This window comes from Poromitra crassiceps, assembly GCF_964638095.1.
Source record: "Poromitra crassiceps genome assembly, chromosome: 23".
Classification (NCBI taxonomy): Eukaryota; Metazoa; Chordata; class Actinopteri; order Beryciformes; family Melamphaidae; genus Poromitra; species Poromitra crassiceps.
In genome coordinates, this window is record NC_139639.1 from 9,973,803 (window position 1) to 9,988,372 (window position 14,570).

Here is a 14,570-nt window from a genome sequence, read left to right on the forward strand (position 1 = left end):
CTCACATGTTTCCTCCAGACCTCCATCCCTGACTCTCACATGTTTCCTCCAGACCTCCATCCCTGACTCTCACATGTTTCCTCCAGACCTCCATCCCTGACTCACATGTTTCCTCCAGACCTCCATCCCTGACTCTCACATGTTTCCTCCAGACCTCCATACCTGACTCTCACATGTTTCCTCCAGACCTCCATCCCTGACTCTCACATGTTTCCTCCAGACCTCCATCCCTGACTCTCATGTTTCCTCCAGACCTCCATCCCTGACTCTCACATGTTTCCTCCAGACCTCCATCCCTGACTCTCACATGTTTCCTCCAGACCTCCATCCCTGACTCTCATGTTTCCTCCAGACCTCCATCCCAGACTCAGGCATGTTGTTACTATGACAGATGCTGACGCTGCACTTCTCATTACCATCTGCTGTACAGCCCATCGCTCCATTAGCCACACCAACCAGACTGTGACAGAAGCACACACGCACGCACACACAGTATACACACAAACACACACACACACACACACACACACACACCTACACAAACACACACGCACAAACACACTTTAATGTGTCCATCCATTAAGCGTGGTGAGCAGCAGATGAATGGCGGTGGGCGCGCGGTGCCGAGTGTTTAGCGGCGCCCTGTGGAGGGTCGCCGGTCACAGCAGTCTATCAGCCCCGCCCCCGCTGAACGAGAGGCTGACAGCCTGTTAGACAGCCAGCTGGGGACGCCATGTTCACTTTATCACATAGACCGTATCATCATATGGACGCCATGTTAACTTGATGTCTTCATCACATAGAGTCTATGTAAGCTACCGTGACGTAGCTACCGTGATGTAGCTACCGTGACGTAGCTACCGTGACGTAGCTACCGTGACGTAGCTACAGTGACGTAGCTACAGTGACGTAGCTACCGTGACGTAGCTACAGTGACGTAGCTACAGTGACGTAGCTACAGTGACGTAGCGACGTAGCTACCGTGACGTAGCTACCGTGACGTAGCTACCGTGACGTAGCGACGTAGCTACAGTGACGTAGCTACAGTGACGTAGCTACCGTGACGTAGCTACAGTGACGTAGCGACGTAGCTACCGTGACGTAGCTACAGTGACGTAGCTACCGTGACGTAGCTACCGTGACGTAGTGATGTAGCTACAGTGACGTAGCTACCGTGACGTAGCTACCATGACGTAGCTACCGTGACGTCACCCAATGGTTTTTGGACTCACGTTTTGAAGCCTCACGGTTGGCATTTTCAACGTCGCCATCTTGGCTATTTGGAGCCAGAAGTGACGTAAGAAGAGCCGCCTGCTATTGGTCCATGATCGGCGAGCTGTGTGATTACTGGACAGGCATTTTTTGAGCTTCTAGACATCGTCTTTCCGCTCTGCTTCAAAGTGTTTGGTAGAATTCGCAGGTAATACCAAGTATTTCCTGACGGGGATCGCGACGTGAACGCTTCTACCATGATCCCCAGATGGGGCTACATGACTGGCCCAACCACCTGTGAATGTGGAGAAGCAGACCACACTATGGAGCACTGCCTTGTCTGCCCTCTGCTGCCCAACCCTTGCAGCTCAGAAGACCTTGCAGAGTTTAATAAACACGCAAAGAACTGTGTAAAGAAATGGGAAACTGTCATATAACACCATGCTTCAAAGAAACGAAAAGAAGAAGACTGGACAGGCGACCTGTCAATCACACCCCAAAACATTATTTGACTCTAAATGGGAACATAATGTACTAAATGAACATGATGCTGTGTTGAAGAAGACTTGAAACTAGTGATTGAGACATAAACTCAGTAGCAAAGTGTTTACTGAGGTCATAGATCAAAATGAGAAGTAGGCTCATTTTCACAAACTCCCAGCTCACCGTCTGCTTTATCACAACAGATGAGTTGCACTGGAGGGAGACGCCTGGTGTCGTATAGACGGGTTTCAAATAATACCAGCATTTGGTCAGTGGCTGGTGGTCATTTCTCACTTCCTGTTGCAGTGTGTGTGTGGGCACTGGGCAGACAGACACAGAGAGATGTGTGTGTGCGTGCGTGCGTGCGTGTGTGTGTGTGTGTGTGTGTGTGTGTGTGTGCGTGCGTGCGTGCGTGCGTGCGTGCGTGCGTGCGTGCGTGCGTGTGTGTGTGCGCGCGCGTGTGTGTGTGTGTGTGCGTGCGTGCGTGCGTGCGTGCGTGCGCGTGCGTGCGTGCGTGCGCGTGCGTGCGTGCGTGCGTGCGTGTGTGTGTGTGTGCGTGCGTGTGTGTGTGTGTGTGTGTGTGTGGGGATGAGTTGGGGTGAGACAGAGGGCAGCCAAGTATCCATTTGAAAAGATTCAGAGATCAAACTTTTATCACTCCATCACCCTAACGCCTGTTCCCCTGCATCACCTCTCTCTCTGTTCCCCTGCACCACCTCTCTCTCTGTTCCCCTGCACCACCTCTCTCTCTGTTCCCCTGCACCACCTCTCTCTCTGTTCCTCTGCACCACCTCTCTCTCTGTTCCCCTGCACCACCTCTCTCTCTGTTCCCCTGCACCACCTCTCTCTCTGTTCCCCTGCACCACCTCTCTCTCTGTTCCCCTGCACCACCTCTCTCTCTGTTCCCCTGCACCACCTCTCTCTCTGTTCCCCTGCACCACCTCTCTCTCTGTTCCCCTGCACCACCTCTCTCTCTGTTCCCCTGCACCACCTCTCTCTCTGTTCCCCTGCACCACCTCTCTCTCTGTTCCCCTGCACCACCTCTCTCTCTGTTCCCCTGCACCACCTCTCTCTCTGTTCCCCTGCACCACCTCTCTCTCTGTTCCCCTGCACCACCTCTCTCTCTGTTCCCCTGCACCACCTCTCTCTCTGTTCCCCTGCACCACCTCTCTCTCTGTTCCCCTGCACCACCTCTCTCTGTTCCCCTGCACCACCTCTCTCTCTGTTCCCCTGCACCACCTCTCTCCTCTCTCTCTGTTCCCCTGCACCACCTCTCTCTCTGTTCCCCTGCACCACCTCTCTCTCTGTTCCCCTGCACCACCTCTCTCTCTGTTCCCCTGCACCACCTCGCTCTCCATTTATTACAAGCCATATTTATACTGTTGACTCTGCAAGGTCAAAGTGTGGCGCTCTGCGCTATAAAGACGCTTCCCTAAATGTATATTTTTATTTAGGAAGCTCTATCAAACAGCTGAGTCAGGGAGAAATGGGTAATAGCAGCTCAAACCTGAGGACGATGTGTTCATAAAAACTCCCAGTTAGACTTCACTTCAGCTGCCTTACTCATAGAAACACAATCACTACTTAGGTGACATAACACAGCCTCTAGTGGCCATGTGCTGCATGTGCTCCTCGGATATACCGCATTACCCCTATTTAAGTGGAGTGGAAAACCGGGAAATTTCGAGGATACCCGAGTTTCCGAGTTGTGACGTTGGGTGACTTTTCGGGACAACAAAATGGCAACCACAACCTCGCTTTTGGTAAGAGAACACCAACCACGAGAAAACAACCTTACTTCTGGCGTCCATGTTTTTTGCTCTTTCTGCCCAAGAGCACTTGAATGGTAGCCTGGTTAAAACCATCCGGATTCGTGAACTCACATTCTGTTTAGTTTCGGGGAACCGCAGAATGAAACAGAATGTGAGTTTAGTTTCAGGGAACTGCAGAATGAAACAGAATGTGAGTTTAGTTTCAGGGAACTGCAGAATGAAACAGAATGTGAGTTTAGTTTTAGGGAACTGAAGAATGAAACAGAATGTGAGTTTAGTTTCAGGGAACTGCAGAATGAAACAGAATGTGAGTTTAGTTTCAGGGAACTGCAGAATGAAACAGAATGTGAGTTTAGTTTCAGGGAACTGCAGAATGAAATGGAATGTGAGTTCACGGATCCGGATGGTTTTAACCAGGCTACTTGGTCTTAATTACGACTTCACAACTGGGAAGTAGGAGCATCCAAGGAGCACATTAATGCACCAATATTGGAGGTCCTACTTCCCCCCAAAATGCTAGATAATAATTTTGCACAAAAAAAAAATCATTACCTGAAATTTGTCATTCAATATCTCCAGCATTATCCAGCCTGTACTGCTATTTTCCCAACCAGGGACTCCGGTTACACTAGAAATACCATATTTCTCTTTAATTATGCTGGTAGCAATCATCATTGTAACTGTGATTTTATTTAAGCAGTGGCTATCTATTCAAATACACCTTCAATGATATACTGCACATTATCGCATGTGCTGTCGAGAGCAGATCTCCACCCATCTATCTCATCCACGCACATCAATCAGAAATGTCCATTCTTCTGCCTGTCAGCTAGCCTCAGCCTTCAGGCAGGTAGGGGCCTGTTTATTCACACCGTGGGCTGATCTGCTGTTGATCTGAGCAGAGCTGCAGCGCCCCCTGGCTGACTTTATCACAGGATCCACACTACATACATATATATCGGACCGTTTAGCTACTTCTGCTCTCACTCACAATGTCAAAATATTAGCGATGTGATGCATCGTTTTTGAGTTAACGTTTCACAGCTGTTCATCTTTATTTCATACTAGTTTCTGCTGCAGTGGCACCTGGAAGTACTTTTGTTGTTGTCCTGATGTCATATTAATTCATCCCATAGACTTTTACTGAAGTCAACTTTTAATTTCAGGTAATGATTGATTTCAATTTTCAAAGTATGATTCCATGATGGTATTGCTACTTTTACTCAAGTAAAGGATTTGAGGCCTTTTCCAACACTTTTCCAGACCACCAGGGCAAATTGAGTAATTATTAAACGTCACAATTATTTCATTTACAAGAAATGAACACAGTTAGAGAATGCAGTAGAATGACTGTTTTGATCATAGTTTCTCGGTTATCTCTTGACCTACAATACAGACATGGAATTCTGGACAAAATCATATCTAGACAACAAATATATTCTCAGATGTGGGTGAGAGAGAGAACATCTCATCAAATGAGGGCCCTAATGTGGACGAAATTAGCCGTCCTTGATATGAAAAAGGTTGAGAATCACGGTCTTAAATGATAGTTGATGTTGCAGTGACACACAGTGGACGAAAGGGTGAACTGCACTGTGACAAAGCTCATTCATGGATCAACAGTGAATTCCAGCACCAGAGCCAGATTGTTTACCAATGTCCACAACTGTGTGGACCAGCCTCTGCTTGGACAGCTGTGTGGACCAGCCTCTGCTTGGACAGCTGTGTGGACCAGCCTCTGCTTGGGTGTGTGTGTTGCTCCCTTACAAATAACTTGGACAGCTGTGTGGACCAGCCTCTGCTTGGGTGTGTGTGTTGCTCCCTTACAAATAACTTGGACAGCTGTGTGGACCAGCCTCTGCATGGACAGCTGTGTGGACCAGCCTCTGCTTGGGTGTGTGTGTTGCTCCCTTACAGATAACAGATAACAGATAACAGAGAACGGCTCTTACTTCTCCTTTGGTCTCTTCTGCTCCTCCAGGTGGCGGTGAGCCTCCAGGCGAGACTCGGGGGTGAAGGAGCACGGCGTCTCCCAGAACTCCTTCTCCGAGTCCAGGCTCGACTTCTCCTCTGTGACCTCCTCCTCCGACACCGCCTGGTTCTCCTTGTTCTCCTCCAGCCCTGGACTAAAGAAGCGGCATCAAAGAATAAGCTGTCAAGCTTCATTCCTTCACATTTCAATGAAAAGATGCCATCATTTCTCTCAGAACTTGATTTGTTTTGAAGATTGTGTCTGGTGCTCAATCTGCTTCACAGATAGAGATCTCTGCTAACTAGCTCATATCACTGTGTAGATGATGCTAACTAGCTCATATCACTGTATAGATGATGCTAACTAGGTCATATCACTGTATAGATGATGCTAACTAGCTCATATCACTGTATAGATGATGCTAACTAGGTCATATCACTGTATAGATGATGCTAACTAGGTCATATGACTGTATAGATTATGCTAACTAGGTCATATGACTGTATAGATGATGCTAACTAGGTCATATCACTGTATAGATGAAGCTAACTAGGTCATATCACTGTATAGATGATGCTAACTAGCTCATATCACTGTATAGATGATGCTAACTAGCTCATATCACTGTATAGATTATGCTAACTAGGTCATAATCACTGTATAGATGATGCTAACTAGCTCATATCACTGTATAGATGATGCTAACTAGCTCATATCACTGTATAGATGATGCTAACTAGCTCATATCACTGTATAGATGATGCTAACTAGCTCATATCACTGTATAGATGAAGATTGTTCTTCACAGCCAGCGTCAGCCACAAATATCAGAATAGTGAGATGATTGGCAGGGTTCCTACACAGTTTCCATTTTAAAACTATTCAAGACCTGGAAATGATCAAATTTATTTGAATACTTTTCCAGACCTGCGTAGGAACAATGTCAAGTTAGAGGTGGAGGGGAGTCTGTGTCTCTGCCTACTGAGGTGCAGGGGAGTCTGTGTCTCTGCCTACTCTGTGTTGTTGATGTGGGTGTACCAGCGTCCATCAAAGCCTGGTTTCCTCTCTCTCTGGCCAGCATTGTTCTCTCTCCCCTGGGCCTCCCTTCTCTCCTGGGCCTCCCCTCTCTCCTGGGCCTCCCCTCTCTCCTGGGCTCTCCTCCTCTGGTACTCCTGCTCTTGCTGCTGGATCTGTCTCCCCACCTCCCCCAGGCCTTGTCCAGCCCGGATTCGCTCCGACCGGCTGATCTCCGTCCCGTCCAGCCACTGCGGACACAGACACACACCTCAAAACTTTCCTCCTGGAGCAGAACTATAATAACTATAACTATAGATGTTCTAATCCTAAAGGCCCAGTTACATTTAGTCTTCAGACCTCAGGACGACCACAGTAAGGTTAAGGTAAGTTACCTTGAGCTGGGGCAGAGAGGCCACCACATACTGCCTGTAGCCCTGGTACTGGGAGCAGGGGTTTCCCACCAGGAACAGCTCGGTCAGGTGGATGTTGTGTCCGAGCGTCTGCACGCTGCTCAGCCGGCCCACAAAGTTCACCGTCAGGTCCAGCTTCTGCAGACTCTCACAGCCTGCGAGGGGGGGGGACATGCTACAACATCAGCCTCGACTTGGAGGCTTGCCGACGGCACCTACAACTATATACTCGATCGTCAGTCCCCAGCAAAATGAGTAAATTGTGTGATTTCACTAGGATTTCAATGACTAGAAGATACTTGGGCATAGCTTTCACTCTCTCCTGTTATCTTACCATCAACATTATTTATACTTGCGCTGTTCACGTCAGCTGTGTCGAGTCACATTTTTGGTGAAGACTGACTTTTTTTTGTTTATAGTTCAATTTTGTCTTTACTGTGATTTTATATGCTTGAACTGTTTGAGATAAATAAAGATCAAATCAAATCAAATTCAAGGACTCAACATGTCACAGTTTGAGACACGGATCAAAGGTTCATGACTGTTACACCACTGAGATGTTTTATACTGAGAAGCAGCAGCTTTACCGACGCTCACAGACAACAAAAGAGAGGGGATTGAATGTGTGAACACTTCTCGACTGTGCTGTGTTAAACCTATACAAACATTAAGTGAAAAAAATATATCAAAACTTCAATTTCTATTCTTGCACAAAATTGAACATACTGACCCTCAAGATTTTCAATTACTTCAATGTTGTTCAAGGCAAGGTTCAGATACTCCAGCTTCTTCAAGCGGCCAACATTTTCTGAGGGGAAGAAACAGGGTATTGCTTTTACTGAATTATAAAACAAGCATGAAAGGAGAAAATGTAAAGTTAAAGTCATACAGCTGGCAAAGGAACCATGGAACTATGTCTCGCCTAGAACTGAACAATTAATCAGAAAGAAAAATCTAAGTGGTAATATGCACTTGTGCAGTTTTGAGACCTTGGAGGCTGCAGTTAATTTCTTCATTGAGAGTTTGATCCAAACTGCATTTGTGAAAAAGTAGTTTTAGAGCTGCAGCTAATCATTGGTTCATGACTGAAAACCTTTCATCAATCTCAGACAATCTCAGTAAATCTGCACTCCCATCTTTTTATATATATATTTTCACAGAATCACTTTTCTTCAAACAATTTTAAAGTTTTAAAATATTTATGACAAGAAAAACCTCTGATGATATGAGTCACACATTATACCCAAGTTGTTTTACATTGGAAATGCTCCTGTGATTGGAGGACTGGTTGAAATGTTGATATGCAACATATTTTTTCATTCAGAAATGTTGATATTGTATGTATCCAGAAACATACAACACCAACGTTTTACTCTGGCGACCAGGCTGCAATTTCAATATTTTGTCAAATATCAAAATTGGATTTGTCAGCATGTTTGAGCAGCCATGTGTCTGACCTATCCTGGGGATGAGGTTGTTCTGCAGGTAGAGGATCCTGAGCTCTCTGCACCAGCGTTCCAGGTGCTCCATCTTCTCAATGTTTTGCTGGTGGAGAGACACCTCCTCCAGGGAGAACATCTCACAGGCGTTATGTTCAGCCCGCCGGCGGACCAGTTCCTCTGTGACTGACACACACACACACACACACACACACACACACACACACACACACACACACACACACACACACACACACACACACACACACACACACACACACACACACACACACAGGGGTCAAGTATGATTTGTAGCATTGAGGATACCAACAAAAGCAGCCTCAGTCAGTGATGACAGACTCTTTTCTTGAATGTAACTGATTTGATGTTTAATGTCATTTATTATCTGAAATAGTAAGTGTAATATTAGTATTGATACTACAGTAGTAGCCTATAGTAGTATAGTAAAATCACTTTATTAATCCCCGTGGGGAAATTCGGATTAGGGGTTAGCTAGTAGTAGTACCCTATAACTAGTATTTAGCAGCACTAGGCCTAGTAGTAGTAGTAGTAGGAGCAGCAGCAGCAGTAGCCTATAATAATGTAGATTTAGATATAGGCTCAGCTTCGCCAATCGCCATCATATATTATTAAACCATCAGTTGTTTGGATGTCTGGCTAATTAACACTGACCACCTAGCTAATTCAGGTGCATAATGCTAACAAGCTACGGTGTCAAAATGACTCCCCATTCAATTTCAACTTCACATCTATTTTTATATATAACAAAGATGTAGCTGCAGTACAAATACAGGGAAATGTTGTGTAATGTTTCTTCTTCTGCCTTGTTTTTATTTATTTATTATTAGCTAACACCAATTATCTTAACTTTTCCAACTTACTGTAGACCATCTTTCTGTTGTTGTCAAGCGTTGCTGTAGAAACCACAATGATGCTGCCTTCTAGTGCTGTCGGAAAAAAGAGATTAGCTTCAAATGATCGTCCGTCATGATAAATATACAGTCAATGTGATAAACACAGCCGGGAAACAGAACAATGAAAGTCCGTTTTGTTCATTTCGTTATTATTTCATACCAAAAGCATTTGAAGGCTCGATCAGTCATGTTTACGCCCCCCAACCTCGGAAAAAGGAGCGTACGAGGAGCACCTGAAGGCAACAGCGGGTTCAGGGGGCGAGAGACATAGCAACCAGCCATAGCAGGCTACATACGCGATAGGAAAGCACGCAAAATGCCGAAGGTTTGCGCTGTTTATGGCTGTTCCAACCGGGCGAATCGAGAAAAAAACAAGAGCTACTTTAGAATCCCTAAAGTGCAAACAAACAGCTTAAAAAACCTGACTGGAAAGCGGCGGGAGAAATGGATCAAAAACCTCAATCTGTTGTCTGGAGGAGCTGAGTCTGACAATGCTCGTGTCTGCAGTGACCACTTTGTCAAAGGTAAGGTCACAAACAATCCTTTAGCTCAATAACTGACCAAACCTGATCACAGAGTGGCGACATCACTGAAAACACTTTCAGGCGACGTCACGCGAGGCATCAACAAGTCTGCACAGTCTGCTGCTTTTCTTCTTCTACAGTTTTGTTTAACACAGCGGTTTGTAAACAAATCAAAACATGCATTAGCGCCCCACCCACACTCACTGGTGAAATGACCCAGCCAGTATTTATTTTTATTTTATTTCTTTAATATGGTAAACGAAACGATGAACTCTCCTCCAGTAATGTTACTTGGGATGGGAAAGTGTCACTGTCAAGTGAAACCGACAACTAAACTGTCTAATACAGAATACAGACTAAGATGTCTGTATTCCAGCTGTTTGAGAAGGAGATGTCACATCTCTGTGTAATAGTGTGTATAAATATATGATAGATAGATGGAATGTTATCACTTTGCTATTTCTTTTGTTTAGGCTGCCCGAGTGCTCTGGAAGATGTCAACTCTATAGACTGGGCTCCTACGGTTAATCTTGGTTATGAGCTAGCTAAACCAGTGACCAGAAAAGCAGTTAAGAAAGAGCCCACAGAGTTCGCGTGCGATGCAGCAGCGACATTGCTGGACCTCAGAAAAGGATCAAAGAGCCCAGAAATGAAACACAAAGGTAAATGAAATAATGCACAGAGCCTCCATGTTAGCTTAAGTATGTGCCAAGTTGCGAACTAATGTATGTCACTTTCTTTACCACAGAATTTAAAGACCTTGATGAGCAAAATGCACCAAAACCTTCAAAATATGTCTTAAGTGCCTAATTGTAAGCATGAAAAAGTTGTAGACATTAGTTTCAACCCAAATCCTACATATTGCCATTTCCCTGTTTTTACTGTTTGCTGATGCTGGGGTTGAAGTGGGCGGTACTTAGGGCTCATCATGTTACAACCATATCCCTCAGAAAATTCCTTTCACCTGACAGCGGGGAGCTTCACTGGCAGGACGTAGCACGTGGGAGGATCACGCTATTCCCACCGGTTCTCTTCCGCACTAAACAGCCCCCCCCCCGACCGACCAGAGGAGGCGCTAGTGCAGCAACCGGGACACATGCCCTTAATCTGACTTCCCACCCGCAGACGCAGCCAATTGTGCCTGTATGGACACCCAACCAAGCCGGAGGTAACACGGGGGTGCGAACCTGCCACCCTCGTGTTGGTAGGCAGGGAATCTACCACTAAACTACCCAGACGCGTCAGTTCTTTGTATGTAAATTAAACACATTATGCTCATGTTTTTGTATCTGTTGGTGGGCTATTTTCTGTGATTTCTATGACATTCATGGGTCTCGGGCAAAGATCACACTCAATGCGCCGGAAATCACGGTCTAGTGTCTGTCTGAGCGAGTGGAGCCTGGGCTGCTCCCTGTCCATATATGGTTTGAGCGTGCCAAGCAGCTTGCTCAACTCATTGGCTATAGACCTTTTTTTGTTTGCAAACGATGATTATGTATTTTCGTGGGCGGAGCAGAACTGGTTGCAGAAAGTGAAGCGTACTCACTCACTGTGGAGATGGTCTAGGATCCAAATAAATGGCCAAAGAGGCAGTGCCGGACATCGTCATATACCCAGTGGGAAAGCTCAGTGTCTATACGACGGAGCCGCACACAGGACTTTTTTCCCCTTATTCCTGGAATCTCTACAGCTTGTTTCCTACTTGCAGAGAGTATTGAAGGCAAGAGTTGATATGTTTTTGACAACAGCGCTGCTGCCATTTTTGCCTGAAAAAAGCTTCAATGGCCAATGGGACAAAAGCATAGATCCATGACAGCCAATCAGAGGTGTCTTTTTCAGGCCAAAATGGTGGATTTGCTGTGCGCTGATGTTGCAATGAACAACCTATTAGCCTTCTGTTCTTATTAATGTAAGGTGTCTGCAACCACTGACGTAACCCTGTGACGTCCACTCACACTGCCTGCTGCAGCCAGTCTCACAGCAGAGGATAGATAGCCTTGACAGCATAGTTGAATCGCATTGAGAACATAGAGATCACTGCTCCTAATTTTATATAGGCAATATTCAATTGAGTTCAAATTTGACTCGGTGGTTAATAACAAATTTTCCTATGGTGAGAAACTCAAAACACATATTTTCACATTTGGTTTCCAGGGACTTTAACCGAAATGATGACCACCACCTCCATGCAATCTGTGCATTATAGAACTAACCTATCTTTCTCCCATATCCCCTTTTCCAAATGTATTCCATGTAGACGCAGGATGCCAGACAGACCTGACCATGGACTTTCTACACAAGATGGAAGATGTTCTGAATCAATCAACACAGGATCTGATCTGCCTCAGGACTAAAGCGCTGGAGACACAATTCACTCAAGAGGCTTTTCAAAACAACGAAGAAAAGACCAAGTTTTACACCGGATTGCCCAATTTCTCCGTTTTGATGCAATTGTTTGAACTATGTGAGCCGAGCATCACCTCTACCTCTGTGTCTGCACTCTCCAAATTTGAACAGTTAATTTTAGTCTTGATGCGGTTGAAACTCAATCTTCCAGTCCAAGATTTGGCTTTCAGATTCAACATTTGCAGTGCCACTGTCTCTCGGATTTGGCACAAGTTAATTGTCATACTTCAGGAAAGACTGGAGTTTATAATAGAGTGTCCAGAGCATGAGGTGCTGCAGGATACAATGTCCTTCAGGCAAGCGTTTGGAGCTCCAGCAGCAGTATCTGATCCAGGGAGCATGCAGGGGAAGCCGATGGAGCAGCCCTGGATGTCCAGACTCCTCGCAGCCCTCAAGAGTAACATAGACGAGGGGGGGAAGGCTTCTGAGGCCGGGCCCGGCGCTCTGCGGGGGCGCCACGGGCGATTCTAGAACTTTAGGGGGGCTGAGCCCCTAATGTGTGTTTGACCCCCCCCCCTCTTAAATCATTAAATAATTTCACTGGATAGCAATTAATACATGAACTAAAACACCTGTTTTAACCCTCAGTGAAGTAAAAGACTCATCGTAATGACCAGAACTTTACAAAGTAAAAGATCAAGTTAGTAAAGCAGAGATGAGGAGACATTGTAAATATACCAAAAAGCCCAATTCTATCAGAAACACTGTGACTACTTCAAAATAAAGTGCATCAGTTAACCTTGTGTCCAAAAAGTGTCCTTTTGCATTTTTGCGTAGCGACCGTTTTGAAATGTTTAGTCCCAACGGTCTGAAATTAGGCCCAAGTGATTTTGGGGGGTATTTTACAAAAGTGTGACTCTTCCTGAAACTGCAGCATTGTGAGTGAAATAAGTCGTGCAGTCATTCTGTAGCCTGTGTGTGTGTGTGTGCGGCACGCTGTAGATGTCAGCAGGCTTGTGTGTGTGTGTGTGTGTGCGGCGCGCTGTACATGTCAGCAGGCGTGTGTGTGTGTGTGCGGCGCGCTGTAGATGTCAGCAGGCTTGTGTGTGTGTGTGTGAGAGTGAGTGTGTTTTGTGTGTGTGTCTTTCACTGGATTTTCAATAGATTTGTGTGTGCTGCTTTTGTGGTGAATGTTTGTTTCTATTGTGTGAGTGAACAGCATTCATGTGTCCTGCCATTGTTTAGATGGTAAATAGAGACCAAACTAGGCTCAGACCCACATGTTGCTTTGTGGATATATCATGAAAGGCGACTATATGGATTTCATTAAATATCAGATATCATCACCTCTGATCTGACTGCAGCTGTTACTTTCTACTACAGGCTGACCGCTAAGAGGCTGGCTATAGGCAACACTTTGTGAATGTTTCCAGCACACGGCCACTGGAGGGCACCAGAGCTACACAGCTCTACAAGGGAGAGCACCGGCTAAACAGAGTAGATAGGGCAGGGGCTTTCAAAGTGGGGGGCATGCCTCCCCAGGGGCGCTCAAAACAGTTTCAGGGGAGGCTCAGTGAATGGAAGTAGGAAAATATCACATTAGTTATCAAAAGGACATTTTGTTAAAGAGATAGTTCAGAGATACAGTAGTTTTGGGGAAGTTGACTGTGAAACAAATATATGCCTTCAGTCAGACGTTGTATGTATTTGGTGCAGTCTGAAGCTGAAGCATGTTGACAGCAATATCAGACTATCTTGGCTCAATTTGTTGAATAGCAATGACATCAAATAACATAATGCTGATGGGGGCTTTGTCTGAGTGAGGGGAGGCCCACAGTCCGAGACTTTGAAAACCCCTGAGATAGGGAACTTGGTCTGGAGTTTTGGTTGAAAGAGGACCCCCCACAAAACCATAAACCAGTTCTGTAGGCTTAAACATAGGACATACAATCTGCTGCAATGCATACAATAAAGCTGGAGTCAACTTCTCCATTTTGCACTCAGCACGCAGATTACACCCATGATGTAGATGAGGTACACCACATACAGTACAGAAACGAGGAAGCTGAAATATGATTGGCTGTTGCGAGACGCTGGTTTAGTGTCCACACATCACGTTTCCTGGTTGCTCGGCTGTAGAGGAAGTGAATGGACTGGAGTGGACTTGGTCATGTGACTCAGTGTGAATGCACAGTAGGCTACAGCATTTCAATGGAGAGTTTAGTGTCACATTAAATTCCGTCAAGGCGTTCCTGAGATATCGCCTTAACGAGCATGAAATGAGCGGGGACCTTTAACCACCAAAATCTAATCAGTTCATCCTTGAGTCCAAGTCGACGTTTGAGCCAAATTGGAAGAAATTCCGTGAAGGCATTCCTCAGACACCGCGTTAACGAGCTTGGAAATGGCGTTCGTGAGGTGTTACAGTGACCTTGAACTTTGACCACCAAAATCTAATCA

General features: G+C 45.6%; 1 protein-coding gene and 1 long non-coding RNA gene across 2 annotated transcripts in view; one reads left to right on the forward strand and one right to left on the reverse strand.

Annotated features, from left to right (window-relative positions):
- dnaaf11 (dynein axonemal assembly factor 11) overlaps positions 1 to 9,265 on the reverse strand; it is a 38,718-nt gene extending 29,453 nt beyond the window's left edge. Inside the window, exons 1-6 of the mRNA XM_083658875.1 lie at positions 9,208 to 9,265; positions 8,324 to 8,491; positions 7,597 to 7,674; positions 6,849 to 7,021; positions 6,454 to 6,704; positions 5,420 to 5,593 (exon numbers count right to left, since the gene is read on the reverse strand). Coding sequence (XP_083515001.1) covers positions 5,420 to 5,593; positions 6,454 to 6,704; positions 6,849 to 7,021; positions 7,597 to 7,674; positions 8,324 to 8,491; positions 9,208 to 9,217 — 854 coding nt within the window. The 5' untranslated portion in view covers positions 9,218 to 9,265. The remainder of the gene's footprint in view (positions 1 to 5,419; positions 5,594 to 6,453; positions 6,705 to 6,848; positions 7,022 to 7,596; positions 7,675 to 8,323; positions 8,492 to 9,207) is intronic.
- Positions 9,266 to 9,602: 337 nt separating this feature from the next.
- LOC310797450 lies at positions 9,603 to 12,878 on the forward strand. The gene is made up of 3 exons (XR_014553730.1): positions 9,603 to 9,764; positions 10,238 to 10,426; positions 12,022 to 12,878. It is a non-coding gene; the product is annotated as an uncharacterized lncRNA (long non-coding RNA).
- The last annotated feature ends 1,692 nt before the right edge of the window (positions 12,879 to 14,570 follow it).